The sequence below is a fragment of the Typopeltis vanoorti genome, chromosome 2 (genome assembly GCF_054136105.1).
Source record: "Typopeltis vanoorti isolate ZY-2024b chromosome 2, IOZ_Tvanoo_1.0, whole genome shotgun sequence".
Classification (NCBI taxonomy): Eukaryota; Metazoa; Arthropoda; class Arachnida; order Uropygi; family Thelyphonidae; genus Typopeltis; species Typopeltis vanoorti.
Window position 1 is genome coordinate 28,004,907 of NC_143550.1, and position 25,769 is coordinate 28,030,675.

The following is a 25,769-nucleotide window of genomic DNA, read 5'->3' on the forward strand; positions in this document are numbered from 1 at the left end:
TTTCAAATCCTCTGTACACACTAATGTCCTGCACCAGGGAGAAAACATCAGTATCGACAATAACATAGTCAGTGAGACTTTCTTATTCCTTGCCTCTTCTCTCCACGTGAATTTGTGCACATTTTTATGTTGGAACATAGTGTTAGTAATAATCAGTCCATGTCCTGAGCAGAAATCCAACAGGTATTTGCCATTATTATTAGCTTTGATCTTTTCTCCAAATTTTCCCAAAATATTTTTGTATGTCTAACAATCATTTCCTACTCTGCTATTTAGATCCCCAACAAGGACTAACTTTTTCTTTTTCACTGTCAGTTGCTTTCTCTAAAGCCTCAAAAAATTCCTCCACTTCTACCCTAGTAGAACTTTCTGTGGGACCATAGGCATAAATAGGTCTCACTGTCCATCCCCATTCTGATATTGCCTGCTGATCAAGAAGATTAGCCTCATATTTAGTGTTTAATACTATCGCTACTCCTTCTTTTCCTTAATTGTCATTACCTGAATATAACATTTTGTATTTATTCCTCAGAAATATCTCACTAGTTTTGTCTTTTTTGTTTCAGTCATCCCTATTATGCCGTTCTGGTACTTATCCAATTCCTCAGCTAGCTCCATTTCTTTGCCATTCAGGCTTCTTATGTTGATAGTACCAATCTTGAACTTTGGTGATGTTGAGTTGGGGTGTGTGTTTTAGGATTTGTTCCAGTAGCTGACTTTTCACTGTTTGCCCTGGCAAAACAATGGGGGCTTTGTTTAACTGGATGATGCTCCAGCCGGCATGAAATTTTGTCATGTTGTACCATCATATGAAATTTTGGTTTAAGGCAATAAGAATACAATTTGGTCAGCTAAATCCCAAATTGCCAGCTCATCCTCGTCCATTCAGTATCCAGGTAAATATCTAACAGGGTGCACCACGAGAAGGTAAGGATTGGATAGCTTTGACCCTTAAGCACCCCTGTATATATTTTAAAAGTCCTTTAATCCTTATTCTTATGATATTCCTTCCACATAGTCTTCTCTTTATGGATCACTTGCATAATAAGGTTGCATACCCATTTCACTCCCATACTATTTGTTCTTTGAACTTAGGGACATATTCATATATCTCACCATTTAAGCATCGTTTCTACATTCATAACTATCCTCTACATTCAGTAGCCAATACCACAGGCCAAAACATAGTATTCTCCTGGGTTCTCATAATTTCCAGCTTTGTAGTTCAGTATGCAACCTGTTCTAACTGGAACATCTATATATGGGAAGAGCTGAAAAGTTCTAATAAACACCTAGAACAAAAATGATATTTAAAGTAACTGTTCTTATATATCCTAAAAGAAAAAGAACAAATTATTAAAATTTGATGAAAAGTGGAGTTAATGGGTTTTAAGATATGTTCTTTCTTGTGGATAAATCAGTTGCTTTAATATAATTTTTGTTCTAGGTTTATCAAACCTTTCAGCCTCCCTCCCCCCATACTTAGCTACTTCCCAGATCAGGATGGTATGTTCACTGTCACCAACTGTTGGCAAAACAGTCACATCCTTAAGACTCCTTCTGATGCCACAAATCTAAGACTCATTGACCTTGAGTTTATTCTTTCATGTGCTGCTTGACAAAGTTTCTCACAAATGCTCAAAAAATCTCCCTCACTCTTATGAAATTTCTTTGCTCCCCAGCCAATGTCTGGATACTTTAAATCACCAATAATTATTACTCATTTACCTTGGTATGCATTTCAGAATCTACAGCAACTGAAACTTAAAATTATTAAATATTAATCAAAAATGATTAAAAAGGATGAATTTGCTGTTTCAATTAATTTCAGATATCTAGCAGTTATATGTTGCCCAATACTGTGCATTATACACAAAAATTTACTGACGTACACATTTATAATGCTCAAGAAAAAGTGCTAAAAGTGTGAATATGAAGAAATGGTCAGAAATTTTCTGGTGGATGCCACCAGAAAAGGAACCCAGAAACTAACTAATACTGAATGGAACATCACTCAGTGATGAAATACATTAAGACCTTCAAAGTAATCAGGATGGTGATCTCATCATAATGCTTACTGGAAACCTAAATTTAGTGGCTTGAAAATAAAAGATATGTTTGGTCTCTAGAGCAGATTTCTAGATTGTCTAATCCCTCTCACTATAGTGTAGTAGTATAAGTACTATTACACTATTGGTTAACAGTTATTCTTGTGTGAAATTAATATATACATACACACAATCAATGTCAATGAAAATAGACAGAAGCATTGTGTATGGAGAACCTACAGAACAAGTAAACCATTTCAACTACCTATGCACAATTTTTAGTGAAGATGATAAATTAAATATGGAAATAGACCACAGAATCAACAAAACTGGTATGGTAGGAAATCAACTAAAATGTATATGGAATAAGAGAGAAATTTTCGAAACACTAAATTAGCTGTATACAACACAATGTTCAAATCAATTTTAACTTATGGATCTGAGAGCTGGGTTAGAAATGAAAACTTGACCAAAGATTAGAGACTGCAGATATGAGTCTTGAGAAAGATTAAGGGTGTGAACAGATGGCATCAATGGTAATATCATGTTAAAAAGAGGATATTAGGAAAGAACTTGACATTGTTAGCATCCAGGAATGTGTTAGAAGAGCTAATCTCAGGTTTCCTTTTCCATTCTGTTTAATCACTTAAACAGAATGGAAAAGGAAAGATTAGCAAAATAAGTGTTCTCTGCCAGGTTTGCAGGAAAAAGACCCAGAGGAAGACCAAGATATAGGTGGATTGATACAGTAAAAAGTACCTTAGAAACAGAAATATAAGATTTGATAATGTTGGAGTCTTGACAGGTAACAGATTGATTTGGAGGAAAACGGTAGATAGGAAGTTAGTGGTGATGTAAGTTTTTCATGCAGTACTATCATACCTCTACACCCCCTTGAGGGTACTTGTCAGGAATTTGATGATGAGCTTTTTTTTATTAAATAAAAAAATATTCTATTTTGTCTGATCTGCAGCTACTTGTCAGCTGGCAAATTCTACTCACCATGGGTGAATGGGTGAGAATATTTGTTGGACACACACACACACATTTATATATAAGTGAAATATACATATATACATGTCATATTAAAACAGCAGTGTACCTGAATTTTTGTCTAAAAAGTAGGCCAATAGACAGCGAAGAACAGCTTGATGTCCGACAACCAACACATTTTCTTGTCGTTCTAGTTCCTATAATAAACCAATAACAAATACTGTAGTTATGAGGTTTTCTTCAGTGTAATTAAACTGAACCTAGCTTGAATTTTGAGAGAATCATCTGATAGATTAAAGAAATGTCTTCTAGTTAATTTTTCTTAAAGAAATCCTACATTTTGAGGCAGGTAATTATTCTTTTGTAATACATGTCTGAGCACCATCTGAAGTAAATATATTAGATGCTCTGCAAAGCTTCAACTGACATTTAATAACCATTTGACATTTTGATGCTCTTGCAGTTGGCATCCTCAGAATAGTAAAATAAATATTAGTATTTTTTTAAAACTCTCCATGGAGTCATAAGATTCATGCAGGAGGCCAACTTCCCAAAGAACCATGGTAGATGTTACACTTCAGCACTGGAGCATTCACCAATCACTGACAATGCATTCCACTCACTATGCAAAAAATTTACTTTTCACTTCCTTATTCATGTGCATCTAATAGTTTCCAATAATGATTTCTCATTCTTCCACCACCTATTATCCCATACAATATGTCCCCTGCATCAATGTGATAAACTCCTGAATGAAATTTTTCCTAATATCAAAATTTCTCGCATTTTGATTACTACAAGGTTTATGACAGGAACAGCAAATTTTATAGACCCCTGGATATTTTTGGAAAAGAGGAGATTTGCTATCTACATCTGCTTGATGTAAGATCAATAGGTTCTGGAGACCTCAAGAACCTATCTAGTTTTCTGTTATTTATTTTTTATTTTTCCAGAGTGTTATAAGGAATCATAACACTCTGAAAAAATAAGAGGAGAAATTCTACTGATGCATGTAGTGAAGACAGAGCAGTTCCTGTGTATACAGTTTATAAAGTGATTTTAAGGATAACCATTATGATGAACTGATTATCTAAGATATCTAGCTCTTCTATTTTTATTGTTGTCTTTAAATATACAAAATGGTATGTTTTCATATTTTCAGGATATTAAATCATACCAAATATTCAACATACTAAATCCTGTATCAAAAATACTTCAGACTTAAGTCTAACACTTTTCAGAATTAAATATCTTTTCCATTTAAATAAATAAAGTAAATATCTTTCTCAATGTAAAAGCATTAATGAAAAAACAAAAGTGAAGCAAGCAAGGAATTACAGAAATACCACATTGACATAAGACAGCAAACAGACAAAAAAACAGAAAGTACATCTAAATAATAACTATGAGATTACAAGAAGTATTTCACTGAAGTTTCAAAAACATTTCTGTTTTGTGAAATAATAACTATCTATAAATAAAAGGAAAATAAAATATTATTAGCAAATTAAAGAAGAATTTCCCTACTGAGAGTTCTAGGTAAGATTTATGAAAAAATACTTTAAGCTAAGCAAACTTAAAAAGAAATCGGAAATCATGAGAATATAGAAAGATCAACATTTATGTCTTGTAAGGTCTGGAAAATATGTTAAAATATCAAATGAAAAGCTCTTCAAAACATTACAATTGTAATGTGTAAATTGGACATTATACAGAGCAACATATTTATGTTTTAAGTCAGCAGTTAAAACTGAAAGAGGTACAGGAAGTTAATTTTTGTAAAATCAGGTGTAAGGGTGAACACTATGAAGGAAAGTAGGATTAAACTTAAAGATGGATATTAGTTCTTCATTATATACATGATGATGTTATGCTTCTAAATAGTCCCCGAAGATATGTACAGGAATTATTTAAACTAAACCTCTTGCAAATCTGGATGAAAATTAGCAACAAAAAGGGGGGGGGATTATGAAAACAGGCAGGAACATGGAAAACATCAACTGTATTTTCAATGGAGAAAATACGGATAATAAAAATAAATCAGTAAAAAATATTTCAGCTGTTTTAGGTTTGTTTGTTTTTTTAGTGAAGATGGCAGATTAATGGAAACAGACAACAGAATATGCAAGGCTAATACAGTGGGAAGCAAGCTGAATAAATTTAGATGGAATAAGGGAGAAATCAGCCAAAACACTAAAATAATTTACAATAGACAGAGTTCAAACTTTTATTACTTTTAATTTATGTATTTAAGAACTGGGGTGGAAATAAAACAGTACATGACAGGCTTCAGACCACAGATATGATGGTTATGAGATAAATGAGGAGAGTGAACAGGTGGCATCAACGGCTAATGTATGAAAAATAAAATCTTTCATAGTGAAGTAAATACTGTAATATTTAAGAATATGTGGACAGAGCTAATCTATTTAAGAATATGTGAACAGAGCTAACAAAATGTGAGAGGAAAGGTTTGTAAAACAGGTGCTTGATGTAAGAAGAAAAAAATCCAGAGGAAATTAAGATCTCAAAAGCAGTGGAAAATTGAAAAACCAACTAATTTGGAAGAAACTTAAAGATATGAAGCTACCAATAATGTAAAGTAATTGTAATATATCAAAATATCCTATCCCCCTTATATATTAGATAAATGATGATAATGACATTTTGAGGACAGCCCCTTCTCTCCTCCTTCATCTGACTTTTTTTTTATGGAGAAAAAGGATGGAAATTAGTCTAAAACCGGTAGGTATGGTGGAGATATGTTGATGACATCTTTATTATTTGGAAATAGGATCCACTATCAAATTTACATCAAAGCTTGAAAAAAAAGATCGAAAAGTCATTTTTCATGATGTGTTCATGACTAAAAAGCTTGAAAATGGTGATACTCTTGAGGTATATCATAAACATACAAATATTATCTTCATGCCTCATCACTTCACCACCCTTCTCAAAAATTAGGCATAATCCACATCCTGAAAAATCAAGCAGTTTCTATTATAAAAAATTACGACAAAGACAGAACTTTAGACTTTCTCAAAATTTTTTGTTCTGAATGATTAATTCCAAAAAAATAGTAGACAGTATTTTTTTTTTTTTTTAGAACCCTACTGCTCCCAATAACCAGAATATCTAAAATGGAGATTCAATCATAATTCCGTATGCTAGCAGTTTATAAATTAAAATAGATCTCTTTTAAGCTAATTCATACTGTTTGCAACCTCCTGATGTCTCCTAGAGATAGCATGGCTTTCTACAAATACGTAGGGGTATGTAGAATTCCATGCTCTTGTGGTTTAGCCTAAATACAGACAAGCCATGGAGATTTGAGGTAAGAAAGAAGGAACATATTACAGATGTTGATCATAAAAAAAATAAAAATAAATAAAATAATAATAAAAAAAGTAGTCGTCACCCATGCAGTTGATTGGAACTTTTCAAACATGTCTCATATAGAAAAGAACTTTTATTTCAGACTTCTGAAGGAATCAGTTATGGTCATCTATTCATGCAGATCTGAATAAAAACCAAGGATTGATAATAAGTACATATGGAAATCTCTTATTAAATCTTTTAACATCAGATTTCAACTTTGTCAACAGATGAGTGATCAGAGCTCATTCTACTTTTGCCAAGAGTTGCCTTGGTCTTGCACCACTTTGAGGGTCAGCCAGACTTTCAATACGTGCAGGTGCAAACTTGACTTGTTTGTCTGTTTGCTTGCTTGGGAAATGGAGTAAAACCAGGTTTAAAATAGCTTGGTATTTTTAACATTTATTATACCCAAGGTAAAATACTTTCTACATTTATATCTCCTCCTGAGATTTTTATTTAATAAGGTTAAAACACCTTATGGTAACTTGTTCTGGTAAAATACTTATAAACTCTGTATTACTAAATCTTGGTATGTCTAGCCTGGCTCCCACTGATGAGACCTCAATAAAGTCGAAACCGGTCTGGGTAGTGGCCCCTTGGCTTTAATGCACAACATCATACATCTCCTCCAGGAGATGTGCTTTGCATTAAGGGTAAATATTAAGATGAGTGATCAGAGCTTATTCTACTTTTACCAAGAGTTGCCTTGGTCTTGCACTACTTTGAGGGTCAGCTAAACTTCCAATACGTGCAGGCGCAAACTTGACTTGTTTGCTTACTTGGGAAATGGAGTAAAACCAGGTTTAAAATAGCTTGGTATTTTTAACATTTATTATAACCAAGGTAAAATACTTTCTAAACTTTGCCAACAATTGACTCTGCTGCAGACAGGTAATGCATGCCATGTAATTTTACGTTTATTGGTTAGCATGAATTTAGTTATTTGTCTTGTAATAGTTTTTTTAGTGTTTAGTCAACTTTGTGATCTATGTATTTATATTTTTGATGTTTAAGCCATGGAGAAGCCATCATTTCTATTAGTAGGTGTATTATACATATTTTAACGACCAATAAATTCCTGTTGTTCATCATAAGTATAGATAATGTCAAATCTAGAATGCATGTTATAATGTTTCTCCAGTCATGCATCCCACCCCCCATTCATTTGTGTTACCCCCCCCCCCTTCCCATAGGTATGTACTTCTGGAAATGGTTTTAGATTAATTCTTAAGAACAGGGGTCAGGAACCTTTCTGAACCAAAGAGCCATTCCACCAAAAAAAAATAATTAAAACAAAATTTATTATTTAAATTAAGGGGATATTAAATCCCACATTGTTTTAAAACCGAATAAGAAACTCAAAGATTGGAATCAGAGAGTTTCATGCTGAATATAGTAAACTATAAAAGTATTGGCGATTACTAGTGTGAGCTAATGCAAGTAGTCCTAGTACATAATACAAACTCAGGCAACTCACAGCAAAGGTGGTAAAGTTCTGATCGCTATTCTTGGTATTTTCCATAATGTAAAAACACATTTCCTAGGAAATGTATGCTGTTATACAAAATTTTGGGAGCCACAACTTCAATTGGATTTTTCCTGGTGACTCAAAGTTGCAGTTAGTTCAAACTTAGGTAAATTTGTTTCTAATTCAGTACTTCCAGATATCAAATACCACTTTTATGTTTGCATATACTTTTTTTTTATATGTTCAATAAATAAAAGAACATTGTCTGAATAAGATTTTAATCACAAAACAGGTTTAAGTAAGTATAATATTGCAAAAAAGTCAGAATTTGCGTAGCAAAAAGAATTAGTCTGAATAAAAATACAATAATATGTATTTTAATAGATATTTGATTGTTTTAATTTAACATTCGCTAATGAAACTTTTGATTTTGTATCTTCTCAGCCAATTTACTTAAATCTGGATTGTATGTTGTGCACTTTAATAGCAATTCGGCTTTCAAACTTTCATCAGTCAATTTGTTCCGTGTTTAGAGACTTAAGTGCTGTGAAGACATCACATTCGAGGCTTGATGGATTGTATAGCACTCAGAAAGGATTAAAACAGAATTTAATCCTTCCTATATTTCGTCTCAGTCACTGCGACATTATCAGGGATTACAAAAAAACTAATGTAACATATACACAAATGACACAATACTAAGCCCAACCACATGGGTGACACTAAAGTCCTATCTAGGTGGAGTGCCCTCTAAGGGCAGTTGTAGGTGGCCTGGAATGTAAAGTGGGATCTCTGATGATAAGTGTTTCCCAAATCTTAGGAAGCTTAATGCAACCGTATTTATTAAGATTTGGTTGATTCCTGACAGCTGCTGCTGATTCCAAAAATAGTCTCTCTTGTTTGAATTTGCTGTGGTGGAGAATGGTGGTTTTTTTTCCATGAGATCCTGTGGGTTGTATCCAAGACATGGTCAGCCAGGCCTGACTGACCACAGTTGTGGTTGCAGATGTATGACTTGTGTTCCTCTAGGCAGATGGTTGCTGATCTGCCTGTCTGTCCAAAGTATGCCAGCTTACAGGAATAGGGTACTTTATAAACTCCAGGCACTGAGATAGGAGGGAGTTGATCTTTTGTAGAACAGATAAGGATAGCAAGTTTGCAGTGGGGGCTTAAATGCTGTGTGTAGGTTATACTTTTTTTTTTTTTTTTTTTTTAAATCTTGGCTATTTTTTCAGATGTGCCACAGATGCAGGGTATGGTGATGGCATTTCTAATGGGGGAGGAACTGATTAGTTTTTTAATACTGTGATCGCTGTAGCCATTGGAGAGGAAAGTGTTGTGTATGTGGTCAACCTCAGTTGTAAGGGAACACTGGAACAAAGATTGTGGGCTCTCTTGGTTAGAGTTTTAATAATGGCATATTGTTGAGCAGGGTGGTGGTGGGAGAGTTTGTGAATGTATCTGCCTGTGTGCATGGGTTTTCTATATACAGTGAAGGAAAGTGTACCATTTGGAAGGAGTGTAACGGAGGGTCTAAGGAAGGGTAAACAATTGTTCTTTTCCTTTTCAATCGTTGACTGGATTCTTGGATGTAGGCTGTTGAGGTGGCTGAGGAAGGAGTTTAATGTGTCTGGGCCATGAGGCTAAATAGAGAACACATCATCTACATATCTTAGCCAGATAGAGGGGCTGAGTCTATGGCTTGTTTTTCAAAATGTTCCATATAAAAATTGGCAAGAGGGGTGAGAGGGGAGGACCCATGGCTGTTCCCTCTATCTGCTTGTAGATTTTGTTCTTCCAAGAAAAATAACCAGAATTGATGGCAAAGGAAAAGAGATCTAAGATGTCAGAAGGAAAAACATTTCTAAGAGTGTTAAGGTATCTATTAAGGGAATATTGGTAAACAATGAGATGTCAAAGCTTACCAATATGTCTGTGTTATTTAAGGTTAAATTTTCTATGAGGGTTTTAAAATGGGTAGAGTTTTTTATATAGGATGTAGAAAGTCCAGTGAGGGGGGGGGGGGGTCAGAGAGTTGGCCAGCAGTTTTGATAGTTTGTAGCAAGGTGCATTAGTGGTAATAATCAGATCCTCCGCAATTCCCCAGTCTACTCTTCAGGAAAAGTTTAGAAATGTCATCATAATACCCTACATCCATGGCACATCCGAAAAAATAGCCAAGATTTTAAAAAAGTACACCCTACACACAGCATTTAAGCCCCACTGCAAACTACCCTTATCCATTCTACAAAAGATCAGCTCCCTCCTCTCTCAGTGCCTGGAGTTTATAAAGTACTCTGTTCCTGTAAGCTGGCATACTTTGGACAGACAGGCAGATCAACAACCATGCCTATGGTCAGTCAGGCCTGGCTGACCATGTCTTGGATACAACCCACAGGATCTCATGGAAAAAAACCACCATGCTCCAACACAGAAAATTCAAAAAATAGAGACTATTTTTGGAGTTAGCAGCAGCTCTCAGAAATCAACCAAATTGCTTAACACAACCATATTAATAAATACAGTTGCATTAAGCTTCCTAAGTAACTGGTAATTAGTTTACGGAATTAATAACGCATATAAAGTATATTAATTAAAGGTAACTTTAATGAATAACTTCTATATTTCGGCAACGTCACATTGCCATCTTCAGGAACATAAAGATATGGTATGTGCACGCAGGCACTAACAAAAGCAAATGAGGAAGAAAGCAGGAAACTAATATTGTTCCTAAAGTCCTAATAGTGCCCTCTGGCAGGCTAATTTGGTTGTCTTGGCAGTTGGGCTGAAGTTCTCACAATGTAAGTCTCCCAAATTTGGGACAGTTTCATGCACCCAAATTTGTTGAGGTTAGAAACGTTTTTTTAGAGCTGCTGATGATTCCTTGAATAATCTCGGTGTCCAAGAGACGTTAGCACGTAATGAAAACGGGGAGTATAATTTTTTTTTAGAGCTGCTGATGATTCCTTGAATAATCTTTCATATTTAAACTTGCTGCTGTGTATTATTTTAGTTTTCTTCCAACGAATTCTATGGTGGGTATCTAAGGCATGTCTGCCAGCCCAGAGCGGCTGTACTGGTGAAACCGGATGTAGTCTTTGTGTTCTGAAATCCTGATATTTGCTGTCCTGCCTGTTTGGCCAAAGTAGGACAATTTGCAGCTGCAAGGGACCTGGTATACACCAGGTAGGTCTAGGGGAAGTGGTTAGTCTTTGGTAGAGCGGATAAGGGATGCCAACTTTTTATATGGTCTGTAACAAGAAGTAAGGTCATATTTTTTGCGGATATTGGTTATTTTCTCAGAGGTGCCCTGGATGTAGGGGATGGTGATAGATTTTGTGTAATCTTTATTGTGGAGAGGGTTATGGTTTACTGGTTTTAGTATTTTTTGGATTTTTTTTGGGGTTATAGCCATTGGCTAAGAAAGTGTTCAAGATGTGGTTTAGTTCAGCAGTTAGGGCCTTGTCATCTGAGCAGATTAATTTTGCCCTGTTATATAGTGTTTTTATAACCCCATATTGTTGTGAGTGGGGAGGGCGGGATTGCTGGTGAATGTATCTGCCAGTATGGGTGGGTTTTCTGTAAACAGAGAAAACCAAAGATCCATCAAGCTGGCGAGTGATTAAAGTGTCTAGGAAGGGGGTGTTGTTTTCCTCTTTTTCTAAGGTGAACTAGACTATGGGGTGTTGGTTGTTTAAGTATGTTACGATGGAGTGGAGTGTGTCTGAGCCATGTGGCCAAATAGCGAACACATCATCCACGTAACGAAGCCAAATAGTGGGTTTTTGTGTGTGGGGGGGGGGGGGGAGTTTAAGGCTTTCTCTTCAAAGGTCTCCATAAAGAAATTGGCCAAGGGTGGGGAAAGTAGTGAACCAATGGCTGTCCCCTCTACAAGGTAGAACTTTCCTTGCCAAACGAAATAGCCTGAGTTCATTGTGAACTGAAATAGGGCTGAGATATTGGGAGGAAACTTGGCTTGGATGAGCTCTAGGGTTTCTTTGATTGGGACATTAGTGAATAGGGAGGAGACATCAAAACTGACCATTATGTCAGTGTGTTGGAGTGAGAGGTTTTCTATACTGGCTTTAAAGTGGGCTGAGTTTTTTTATATGTGAGGGTGTGTTGCCAGTATAATGTGTGGCAAAATTTGGGAACTTACATTATGAGAACTTCAGTCCAACTGCCAAGACAACCAAATTAGCCCGCCAGAGGGCACCATTAGGACTTTAGGAACAATATTAGTTTCCTGCTTTCTTCCTCATTTGCTTTTGTTAGTGCCTGCGTGCACATACCATATCTTTATGTTCCTGAAGATGGCAACGCGATGTTGCCGAAATATAGAAGTTATTCATTAAAGTTACCTTTAATTAATATACTTTATATGCGTTGTTAATTCCGTAAACTAATTACCAGTTATGTATGACCAATGTATAAGCCTTGCTACTAGAAGCTTCTTAAGATTTGGGAAACACTTATCAGAGATCCCACCTTACATTCCAGGTCACCTACAACCGCCCTTAGAGGGCAGTTATAGGTGGCCTGGAATGTACAGTAAAGTCCTATCTAGGCTATCCACCTAGATAGGACTTTAGTGTCACCCAGGTTGGGCTTAGTATTGTGTTATTTGTATATATGTTACATTAGTTTTTTTGTAATCCCTGATGATGTTGCAGTGACTGAGACGAAATATACGAAGTATTAAATTCTGTTTTAATCCTTTCTGAGTGCTATACAATCCATTAAACCTCCAACATAAAGTCAATTTGTTCCTATACTTATTTTTAATGTAATTCATTGAAGAGAAAAATTGTTCGCAATTGTACGTTGAACCAAAAAGAATCAAAATCCCAAAAGCAAGTCGCCTGGTATTTGAATAATTAGTTGGGAAAGAATTCCAACATTCAAATATAATTTCCTGTGGTTTCTTCCATAGTTTTCTCATTTTCTTCAATGTGTGCTAACATTTCCTGAAGTTTTTGTACCCAGATGCTTTTATTCTGAATTTCCAGAAGCTCCATTTGTAGTTCTGCAACTGATATTCTGGGAAAAGCGTCAATATCTATTAATTTTAAATTGCAATTTAACAGATGTAATATAATTTCATCATCTCCGGATGTTTTTTAAAATCTGCTTGTAAATGAATCTAAAATTACAGTAATCATTTCAGCTAATATTTTGCAATCAACTTTTTCTTGATTTAAATTCAATCTATAATTTTTTAGATTTTCAAAATATATACATTTTTCTTCAGTAACATCTTCAAAAAACACTCTTAGTTTCTGTTCAAAGATAAGGACTTCCTCTAGTAATTGTAAGGCTGTGTTTCCCTTCCCTTGCAACTTCAAATTTTGCTTATTAAAATGTTCTGTCATATCAAGCAAAAAACAAACATTTTGTATCCATTCAGGATTGCTGAGAAGTTCCACATAATTTACGTTATAATTTTTAGTGGTTAAGAAAACTGTTATTTCTTTTAAGCACCGAAAAAAAAAAAAAAAAAAAAAAAACGTTTTCGTGCTTTTCCTCTTGATAACAATTGGACAGATGTAAATGTCACTAAATCTTTATGTTGACTACCTAGTTCCTCTAAAAATGCGTCAAAAAGTCTGTGATTCAACGCCTGAAATCAGATGAAATTGATCATTGGCACAACAACATCCATCACTCTTTTTAGTTGTGGTAATAATCCCAAAGAATTTGCAACTAAAGCTTCTTGGTGCAAAATGCAATGAAATGAAACAACTCCATGTGGAATATGAGCAAACCCCATATTTTTCACAATCATAGAGGGCATGCCATTGGTTGCAATGCATACTATATTATTAATATTTATATTCTGTAAACTTGTTAGAAGGTTTTCTGAAATATCTGTAGTGTGTCCTTTAAGTGTTAGCAGATCAAGAAATTCTTCTGGAATACTTGAAGATGCAATATGCTTAACCATCATGCAGCATTGTGCCATATCAGAAATATCATTTGATTCATCAACCGCAATAGATATAAAATCGGCAGAATTAATATTCATAATTTGCATATTTGAAACTTCTGCAGAAATTGTTACAATCTGTTCCTTGACAGTTCTAGCCGAAAGAGGTAAATCTTTAATTTTTTTTTATGTATCTAGTCCTTATTTTTCATATCCTTAAATAGAATTTCAGAGACATTATACATGCAATTTTTTAGAAATTCACCATCGGAAAAAGTTTTCCCGCTTTTGCTAATTCAAGGGATAACAAAAAACTTGCTTCAGTAGTATTCAATGTAGATTTCATCCAAGTTGACAAATTTCTTTGCTGAAGCAATGTTTTCTTTTGTAATTCTTCAATGGCTTTTTTTTTTCTATTATCATCATCCTCAGGATATCTTTTACTGAAGTCTAAATGTTTTCCTCAAAAATGTCGTACAACATTACTTGATTTATTTTGAAGTCGTAGATGGCAAATTAAACATTGCAGATTTCCATTTACTTCTATAAATGAAAATTTCTCTTTCCACATTTTATTGAATCCTCTGTTTTCTTCGAATTTTTTTCTTTTTCTTGAACTCATACTAGGAGGGTTATTATCACAAATTTACCTGCAAGTAAAAACACAAATTCAACATAATAAAAATTAATTTTTGCATAACATGACCTGGCACTAAATTAAACACCAATTTAGTACCACAATAAATATGTTAACTAACAGAATATTTATTTTGACAGTTAAAATCCGTATGTATCTAAAAAAATTGATCAGCTGTCCTGTCAAACTGGTGTTTGACAGGATAGCTGATCAATTAGTTCAAATTTTCGCCGTGGCGCTAGTTACCTTAGGCATGAGTAACACACGTCACATGCATAGTATCTAGCGGCACGAACAGGCCATATCAAAAAACAATATTTAGTTGTTTGTATTAATTATCTATCTTTTAATTCAATAGCTGCACTTTGTTCACCAAGAGCCGCATACGGCTCCGGAGCCACCGGTTCCCAACCCCTGCTTAAGAATGATCACATAATTATTGCACAGCAAATCAATAGCAAATTAATCAACCATTTATCTCTAGTTAAAAAAAAAAAACATTCACATTAACTCACCATTATAACAGGTTCTAATCGAGCCACTAAATCTTCATATGACTGTTACCACATATGCAGAGAGGAAAAAAAAAGGAGGGAAAAAGGTATTTTAAAATACACATGAAATAAAGCAAAATAACACCCTTTTCAAATCCAATCTATAAATTGGTGTGTGTGTGTGTGTGTGTTTAGTCAAATTATTAATTATTAACAATAAACATTAATTTAAAATAATTAATTTGAATCCTTAACAAACAACTAATATCTTCCATTAGATATCCAAATGCAACTTCAGAGTTTTACATTCAAAACATGAAATAAAATGAGTGAGACCTAAAGCCAAATTGCTTCACCCACTAGAAGTTACATGAATAACTATTATGATATAAAAAAATAATCAAATTAGCAAGCAGAATTTCATCAGCTCTTGATTAAGTTACAAACTCTATCATGGAAATGAAATCATTATAAAAAGAAAAATTTATAATGCTCTGTGTTCTAGATAACTTAGCAAGATATCAATATAATAGTTTGCTCAGTTTCTCAATTATCTATATTTATTGAACAATATATCCATAAGAGTTTCTTTCTACAAGGTTGCTTGTGTTCCCCCTGCTTGTTCATAATTAACTGAGCTTCATAATGAACATCACAAGAAACAATAATTTATTTACTTATTCTTATGGCAAAAGCAGCTACAGGTCAATGTCCAGACCAGAAAGCCAATTCAGGGTCTCATCTGTCACCTCATGGATGTCCTGGAGGCCACCACCATGAAATTGGTGCCTTGGGCAGTCATTTGCAATATGAGTGATCGTCTGTGCCACAGGGGAACAGTCACAATAAGGGTGGTCTGATGGTCTCCATTTATGCAGTAAGTAGCCACATCTGCCCTGGTTAGTTCTGATCCTGTTGATAAATGATCAAATCTTCCCTGGAAGGGCAAAACCAGGCTGCAGAGCACAGGGATCTTCAACCAGGAAACCATTTGTTGGAAGATTGTCGGACCAGTGTTCTTTCTACACATGTCAGGTGTTAATGGTAAGGTAGCTGCAGAGAGTTCGTCCGTGGACCAGAAAGGGTTTCGTGATTTTAGGCGAAAACTAGGTGGATTTATGAGAGTCTGATGCAGGGGCAGGATGCTCATTACTTGATTAAATACTTTAATCAAGGCTTGTCTTCTCTGTATATTTGGTGGAGCAATGTTAGACAGGACAGGCAGCCAGGGGAGAGGGGGTGCTTCTCAAGTGTCCCACTAATTGTGAGCATGGTAGAGTTTAGCTGGGTGTCTATAGTGTTAGTGTGCACACACTTCTTTCCCAGATAGGGGACACAGTATTCTGCTGCAGAGAATGCTAGGACTAGTGCAGACAACCCTAAGACATCAGCACCACAACCCCAGGTTGTTCCAGCAAGCCATGAAATGATATTATTTCTCGTTTTAACTTTGTTGGACAGGTGGTGATGTGCCTTTTATAGGTTAGGCTTCTGTCCAGGCTCACTCCAAGGTATTTTGGTGAGGCTCATGTTGTACCATTTTGTCACAGAAAGAGAGGCTGAGGTGTCGATTTGCCTCTGCACTGTTCAGATGGAATGCTGTGTCACAGTTTTTGTTGGATTTGACTTAAGGTACCACTGCTAGAAGCTCCAGGATATTCAGGTCTGTGTTCAAGGTTGTTTTCAGGTTGGCAAAGGAGGCAGACTAGTGTATGATAGTGAGATCATCAGCATATTCATATTTGCTTGAGCTGGTATGTGGTAATTCAGACATCAAAATCAGCTAACGACTTTTTATTCCCGTATAGGGAGTAGGCGAGGCCGTTTAGCCCTATCTAACTTTTGGAGACTGAGTGGGCAGTTCAATCTCCACTGGTACCAAATCAGAGATAGCTGGCCCAGGGCTATCACTAATTAAGTGGCACACAGTGAAGAGGCGGCTCAACAAGTGCTGCCATCTCGTGGTCCCTAACCCTAACACAATATATATTTAATGTCTGAAATAGTGTGGGTTCTACGGTTGATTTTCTTGAGTTTCCAGGACGAAAAACCCGCTTGCCCGTGCCAGAGATCGACTAACTCGGGAACCGGTCGAAAAATTTCCTCTATGTTAAATAGTAAAGGGATAACACAGAGTCCTGTGGAAGACCGTTATGGAGGAATCTGGGCCTGCTCTTTTTTCCACCAATATGAACTTAGATCTTTCTGTTGGAAAGAATAGATTTAAAAAGCTGGAAAGTTGTTTTGTACCTTATGATATTGCTTAGCTTTAAGAGGAGGCCCCTGATCCAGACTGTGTCATAAGCTGATGTTAGGTCAATGAAAGTGACTCCAGATTTAAGTTTCTTTTGGAAGCTTGCTTCAATCTTGTTCAATTGGGAGTGCTCTTTCGATGAGTGGTGAAACTCTTAAGGAGAATTTGTTCAAAGAGCTTAAAGGAGAAGTAAAGCAAGAAGATAAGTCACAGATTTTTGACATTATTTGGATCTTTCCCTGGTTTGGGCACAGCAATTATTTTGGCTTCCCGCCACAGTTTTGGTAGTTTTCCAATTGTTATAATATTTGAGAAAGGGGCGGCCAGCCATGTTTGACCTCATTGGCCAAGATGTTTTAGAAACTTGGGGAGGATACCATCCGCTCCTGCAGCCTTGCCATTCTTAGCGAGTTTTAAGGCTTCCTGCACCTCTTCAAGAGAAACTGGCTGTACAAATTCAGGAAGCTCGGAGGCCATCTTCAGATTTTTTCTGATGGAAGACTGTACAGTTATTTTCCTGGTAGAGCTGGGACTTATCTTGGAGGTTTTCAGTAAATTATTAGCCATTTGATCAGGAGTTATCTCTGGTGGTTTGTATGTTTGGTTTTGCCCCAAGTCTCCTATGTCCAATACATTTGTCACCTTGTTATAGTACATAAGCAAGTTTGTAAAACACAACCTCCTTTAACTAGTCCATGCTGACAAGCACAAAGAATACACAAAGAATACCTTATATCAACCTATTTGATATAAGGGCTAAGATACTTTTTTATATATATTTAGTTTGGAAAATATTCTTCTGACAAAAAAGAGAGAAATGATAACTGAAAGTTGCAATTGCAGGTGGATAAAACAGACAGTACAAGAGCTGGAGAAAAGTAAGAAGAGAGAGACAGTAAGACTTCTGTGGATAACTGAGTAAAAACTGGGCACGAAAGAAATGGAAGTATGGATGGATAAAAGTTATAACCACAAGCTTTGGCAAGAGACCAAAAAGCAAACATGATCAAAATCAATTAACTTTCAAAATCAAATTTGGATGTATTGATTGATATATTTAATTTTGATCATATATAATCTGAATCACAGCAAACTACTCCACACGATTTACATCCATAATGCTTGATGCTGATCTTTCATCTATAAGCACATGATCAATCTGATTAAATATTATGCCATTTGGAGATATTCATATCCTTTCATGAATGTTTTCAGGAGAAAAGCATGTAGAGGATATAATCATATTTTTACTTATAACAAAATCTAATCAGTTTCAGTTTCTCTCTATTAGAGGGTTTACAGACTGTGTTTTCCAACTGTTCCTTTGTAAATATCTTCTTGTCCAACTTGAGTAGAATACATTGCTGGGCTATGGTGTGAATAATTTTAAGGTTCACTATGATAGATAAGTTGCTTCTCGAGTGAAACCTCCCATGTTTGTTAACTCTATGAAGGTTGAATGGTAACGATATGCATAATGTTAGAGAAATGTATATGAAATCTCCAATAAGCATTTTTATGTCATTAGATGGTGCTGAATCATGAAACCTCTTCCTTCTGCAGAAAAAAATCCCATTTTACCATATTAATCTTTCTCTCTCTCTCTCTAAACTTTCTTCTTAATCCTTCCTCTTTTACGGTGTTGAGGTTTTTTATTCTTGCGACCACAACTGTACTTGAAGATAAGGTGGTTAGCCCTATGCTTCCCGGTGTGTCCTATGTCTGTAGATGCATGTGTTCACAGGGCCAATTTGGTAAAATGGGATTTTTTTCTGCAGAAGGGAGAGGTTTTATGATTCCGCACCATCTAATGACATAAAAATGTTTATTGGGGATTTCAGATACATTTCTCTGGTATTATGTATATCATTACCATTCAACTTCCATAGAGTTAACAGCCGCATCATGAGCGGTTTCACTCGAGAAACCTCCCATTTTACCATATTAATCTTTCTTTCTCTCTCTTTCTAAACTTCTTAATCCTTCCTCTTTTACCTTTTATGGTGTCGAGGTTTTTTTTTTTATTCTTGCAACCACAACTATACTTGAAGATAAAGTGGTTAGCCCTATGTCTCCCGGTGTGTCCTATATCTGTAGATGCATGTGTTCAAGGGGCCAATATGCCTCTTCTAGGGGACGAAAAACCCGAGTTTCTGGGTGAAAAAATCCCCTACCTCTATATGAGACCAGCTAACTCACCTCCTTTTGTTGAAAGGAGCAAGATAAAGGTTCCTCACATCACTGATGGACTCAAACCCCAGGTCTTTCCGACCAAAGGGTTTCATCTATAACAACTGAGCTACAGAGCCCCCCCCCCCCCTCTCTCTCTCTCTACAAACTCTACCCCCAAATTCATGTTATCCTGATTCTATCCTACTTAGGCATTCCGTAAATTTTCCAAAATTTTGAATTTATGTTGTACAAAAGATTACAGAGGGTTATACATAATGCTGTTGATGATAATTCTTTTCAGAAATATTTGAACAGACTTTTAGCTTTGAAAAATGAGTGGAGTTGCATTTTTAATGTTAACCTTTAATTAGTCACACGGGATCTATCTGACCCCATGCCATCATTCAAATTCAATTTCAGACAAAAGCAATGATGGATTTTTGTTGTGATTTCGCGTAGATGAGTTTCTTGCTGCCCCTGTGCTGAATCAGTTGTGTGCCAGCTATAGGAGCAATCAGTTATCAGCTGTTTAAGGAGTGATTTCTGATGTTCTGACCAATGTGACTAATTATGTAACAAAAAATTGACTAATTAAGGATTAAATTCAAAATATTTCACTTAGTGAGTGCACAGATATAAGGCTGTACTGTATTGTTGGTGGAAGTGTCCCTCAGAAGGTGAGAATCAAGATCTGGAAGAGGAGAGAATAATATTCCACAGAAAGGGAACATTGCAAAGATTGCATGATACGTTGTTAGTTTGATAAAGCACACTAATAAGGAGGTGTGTCATGTTATCATATAAAACACTGTTCAGACAACTCATGAACTACCATGCATAAATTGGGTCAAACTGTGCTCTAGTGATATCAGGACTCTGAAATATCTTACACATCTCTCTCTGAGATGTTTAAGTTACTGTTTATAAAAAAAAGACTGATTATAAAAAATAATGCAAGATGAAAAGGAAAGAATGAGAGGTATCCTTAGAAGCTATGTATGTTACTGAGGAGTAGATTTTTTTTACATGGTGAGGAGTGGATGAGCAGAATACATTGCTGGACTATGTTGTGAATGCTGGGAGTGTGAATAATTTTAAGGTTCACTATGATAGATAAGTTGCTTCTCGAGTGAAACCTCCCATGATGAGCCTGCTAACTCTATGGAGGTTAAATGGTAACGATATGCATAATAAGCTTGCAAAGAACTTTATTAAGAAACAATTCAAAAACATTAATCAAGTAGTTGGGACACCAACTTAGACATACATCTTCGCTCATGTTCTATGTTGTTTTATTCTCTCTCTCTACTCCAGAGCAACAAATGCAGTTTTGACAAAAGATAAGCAAATTTTGAAAACAAGATATACACTAACAGATATTTACTACTTGGCACACAATAGAGCAATTTGGTTCAATTTTATTTAATAGGTTTCATCTCAGAGTTGGTGTAAGTATATCCATATTTCTGTATTCATACCTGCAAGCTATGAATAACTATGATATATATACATTACGCTATCATTTATGGCTATCTATATACTACCTAAGAAAGAGCGTAGCATATGTGTGTGTGTGTACACTAGGGGGGGGGGTCTGCCCCCTGGCGCCAGTTCTTTGGAAAAAATAATTTTTAAAGATAAAAAAAACCTTTAGAGTTACATCTTATTAAATAAAAGAAATTCTATTAGACCTGGTATGCAGCTACTTGCCATGGAACTCTATCCTTGAAATTACTTACAAATTAATCTCTCTATAAAATTCCTAGCAACTTGTTTAATGAACTTTTAACACCTCTTTTTGAGGATGTTAGTACCCAGCAATACCAAAATCATCATTTATTTTATTACACATTATACTTGCCTCTCCTCTTGGATATCTGTAGTGAAACTTATTCTGATCACGAGCAGCAAAGTCTTCAGGATATTTCTCTTGTATTTCTTCATATGTCATCTCCTCACATATCCCCTGTGGAAAAAAAAAAAAAAAAAAAAAAAAAAGACAATTTGATGAAACTGAGTTTGTAAACCACCCAATGGAAGAGGAATAGAATTATGAGAAACATCATAGACAAAGTGCACAGACTGATAAAATGTGAAAAGCATTACATGTATGAGGTTTGTCTGGAAAATTCCTGAATTAACTATCATGCCAACAAGAGCTGCTAGCTGTGTGCTTTATATGCTGCAATCTAGCAGCAACATTAAGAAATAGCCAAGCAAAAACCACAACCTGATATTTTGCTTAGTTTCTATATCTGTTTGTGTCAACGTGTTCAGTGTGTTTAGCAATTTTTTTGTTGCATTTAAAATGAGCGATTTTCATGTTCAATGAATTTGTGTGAAGTTTTGAATCAAATTGGAAAAATCTTCCACAGAGACATTTGAAATGTTAAAAATAGCATCTGGGAATAGGTTTTAGGCTGGACTCAAACAAATGAGTGATGGAAACATTTCAAAGATGGCTGAACTTCAGTGGATGATGATCCCTGTTCAGGATGACCATCAACATCGGAAATTGACAGAAATATTGAAGAAGTTTGTGAAGTCGTCTGTCTAACTACTCATGTAATAGCTTGAAAGGCCAACATTTTGAGTCAATCGACTTGATATTTAAAAAAAATAAATAAATAAATAAAATACTAGTAAAAGCGCACAGTATCCCGGAAGAAGCATTCCAGAAATGCTTTAAAGGATGGGTACTAGTAGTGTATACAAAGTGGAGGAGAATACTTTGATGGTGACAAGGTCTGATGAGACTTCAATAAAGGTCAAAACCAGTTTGGATAGCGATTCTTCCCATAATGCATAGCATCATCATCATCATCATAATAAATTTAGTTTAATCCTTTATCAAAGTGTGAGCAAACAAAGTTTGCGCCTGAAAGTATCTTCAGGACTGGGGTAAGGTTTTACCACCTTACCCCAGTCCTGAAGATACTTTCAGGTGCAAACTTTGTTTGCTCACACTTGGATAAAGGATTAAACTAAATTTATTATTTAGTCTAACCAAGTGAAAAATAAACTTTCATCGTCAAATTCCTAACATGTACCCTCATGGGGGGGGGGGGGGGGGGTACAGGATATGATAGTACTACCCGAAAAATTTACAACATTACTAACTTCCTATCTACAATTTTCCTCCAAATCAGTCTGTTACCTATCAAGACTCCAACATTATCAGATCTTATATTTCTGTTTTCTAAGATACTTTTTACCGTATCAATCCACCTATATCTTGGTCTTCCTCTGGATTTTTTCCCTGCCAACCTGGAAAAGCATAATATGATACATGTCTGTAATGATATGTGCTTTGCATCATGCGATACTAAGGCAAGTGATGTGAAGTCGTTAGCCTCTATATACAAGTTGCCCTGTCCTGAAAATACTTCAGGCACAAATTTTGTTTAATTACACTTGGATAAAGGATTAAACCAAGAATATAATTTCTTGGCATCTTTAATTTATGCTTCAAAACATCTTACTTATTCCTTACAGCATATATTTTTTCCCTTTTATTTATTATCGTCATGCAGATTTCCACTGAGACGATTTCGCAATAAATATATTTTAGGATTATGTGACCTAAGTTAATGAGGATTTTATTGTCATTACAGATCCAGAATAGAATACTACAGTATACTAACTAATTAAACTGGTTGCTTCTTCAGGTACGCTAACCACTTAGCATGGTTGGCTGAGTGGTTAGCGAATCTGCTCTACAACCAAGCGGCCATGGGTTCGAATCCTTGTGTACTGCTATAACCTTTGATATGGTACCGTATGACCTTTGTTGTCCTTGCACCACTAAAACCATAAATCATCATTATCTTCAGAAAAAGAATTAACAGTAAGCAGGGAACAATTATTAAGCACAAAGAGGATTCATACAAAGATGCAGTTCATAAACTATTAATGGAAAACACAAATGTATTCTCTTCATCTACTGAATACTTTATATCAGCCATGTCACATGCCTTACTGGTGACTGTTGGAAAGTTAAGTTTGGAAATACTACAGGATCCAATTAACATGCTGCATAAGATTAAACAATATCCTATTCAGGGTCTGATGTGAGCAATTATTTGCAGTACAATTTTTTTTAAATGACATGCCAATTTTTTTTTCTAAGTAAACCACTGTAATTATACAGTATACAGATAGGCTTAGAGATATGACCTTACCTGTGTAGTTAAACCTAATTACTGTCCCTCCCCTCTCTTATAAGTTACATTACTATGAGTCCAGTTTATCAAATTCATAACTCTGGCAAATTTGTCCTATTTAAAACTTGCAAGAATTTGTTTTTCTTAAGTTTTATGCAATAAACAGAAGAATTAATCAACAAAGAGAAAAAAGAAAAACATTGCGCAACAATGTCAGTAACACTATTCACCTTTTAAAATAATACTTCTTCAAATAGGCAATGAAAACTTAATTCAAAGGACAAATTATATTTGTATGAAAAACATAATCATAAACTGTTTAAGGCGCAATGTCAGCTAACTGACAAGCATATGACGTGTTTTAATTTTCACACAGTATTAAAAAAAAACTCCCATCTTATAAATGGGACTATTTTCAAAATTCAAATGTTTTCCAGGACATTTACTAATGCAGGACAGTATATTAGAATCCAAGAATATCTCAGAAAATCTGAGATGTTGCCAAGACTGCTAGTCTTGTCACTGGAGACTGACCTCCACTGTCAGTCTCCAGTGACAAGAAGAGCTTCTTAATTTCATACTCTTTATCAATGAAAATATTGCAGCTGAGCTTTGGAGAAGAATTTTATAAACAAATACTTCCTCCAATTTTTATCTATGCATCTCATAGAATGAATGAGCTTTTTCTCACTTGCAATATCTGTAAAAGTATCCAGAAGAAGACTCGCCACTGAAGTCTTTGATTTCCTTAACAAATAACAGTAAGTATTCGCTGGATTTCTACTCAGGACATATACTAGTCATTACTAATACCATGTTCCAACATAAAAATGTGCAAAGTTCAAGTAGAAAGAAGAAACAAGAAAAGCCTCATTCACTGACTATATCATTGTTGATAACAAAATCTTCATGCTGGTTCAAGATACAAAAGTGTCCCAAGGATTTGAAATTAGAAGTGACCATTACTTAGTGCTAAGCAGGATAAAAATGGATATTACATTGACAAGAAAGTATGTAAGAAAGTTTTAGAGAGAATTAACGTTGAACAGCTTTTACATGTAAACTGTAGGACTTGACTATAGAAACATTATAGAAGAAAATTTGAAGCAGTTTGAAAACTAGAACAGTTTTCAAACTGCTCAAACCTTGGAATCTCAGTGGCAAATTTCTGAAAAAGCTGAAGAAGACACTGATTCATCTAAGGAGGTATGTAGTGAAGTTGTCTGTTAAGAATAGAAAAATAAGAATCTCATGGTGGATGCAAGAAGTTAAAGAAGCATTTCTGGAAAAGAAGAAATGCATACCAAAAGATCCTAGAGCATACTTTGGCCAATGCCCTGAAAGAATACAGAAATAAACAGAAAAATGATCTAAGTAGCATGTAAAAGTAGGTAAACAAAAGTCATGGGAAGACTGGTAAGAATATAGAAAATAAATATCAGGTAGGTGGCAAAATGTTCTGGAGGCTATTGAAAAAACAAAGAAATGAAGGAAAGAGTATATAAAAGGAATCAAAGATGATAAGGAGACATGAAAACTAGATGTTGTGTCAATAACATAATTCAGTTTGTGGCTTGTCTTTGCAAAGATAACTGTATTTCTTGACCAAAACTAACAAAAATTACTAAATTAATTTTCTAAGAGTATTTCTGATTTTTATAAGAATGATGATGACTTGCAAAGTTATGTGAAATAAAATATTTGGACATGGGTAAACTTTACTTTATAAAAAAAGGTTAGAGATAAGTAGTAATAAGGAGTAGATAAGGAGATAAGTACCTCTTGTCATAGAATGGAATTACTTCCCATTTGGGAAACATCAACAAGATACCTTTGACAGTATCTTCGTGCAAACTACTTTTGGCAGAAACAGTCTATCTACAAAGGAATTAACTTATTAAATTAACTACATAAGATACTATCACATGGTTGAAAATAAACTTCACCTTGAGAACTTCTATCTAATTAGTGACCATTAATAGGTATTTTGCCACTCTAGATTCGTAGGAGATCTGGCCTATGTCACTCACATTTGGACCTATTCCATGGAAAGACTTGGAGAAACATGCGCCTTATTTTGACATCTCCACGGCTTTTGATAGGGTCTGGCATTGATGGCTTCTCTACACACACACTCCCCACAGAACTGCATGGGCACAGTTCCATTAGTGGTACTGTGCACGGCCAACATTGTGTTTATCAGTAGAGAGATTATGAGAACTGTGTAGGTGTAACA

The 25,769-nt window shown here is 35.2% G+C and overlaps 1 protein-coding gene across 4 annotated transcripts in view; it reads right to left on the reverse strand.

Annotated features, from left to right (window-relative positions):
• The window catches only part of Pfrx (6-phosphofructo-2-kinase/fructose-2,6-biphosphatase), a 512,820-nt gene that overhangs the window by 192,094 nt on the left and 294,957 nt on the right, over positions 1-25,769 (reverse strand). For 2 of the 4 annotated variants that reach the window (XM_090404174.1, XM_090404166.1), the window contains exons 10-12: positions 21,232-21,336; positions 14,966-15,007; positions 3,151-3,238 (exon numbers count right to left, since the gene is read on the reverse strand). In XM_090404174.1, coding sequence (XP_090260300.1) covers positions 3,151-3,238; positions 14,966-15,007; positions 21,232-21,336 — 235 coding nt within the window. The remainder of the gene's footprint in view (positions 1-3,150; positions 3,239-14,965; positions 15,008-21,231; positions 21,337-25,769) is intronic. The other 2 variants (XR_016549397.1, XR_016549395.1) reach the window with 1 other exon arrangement.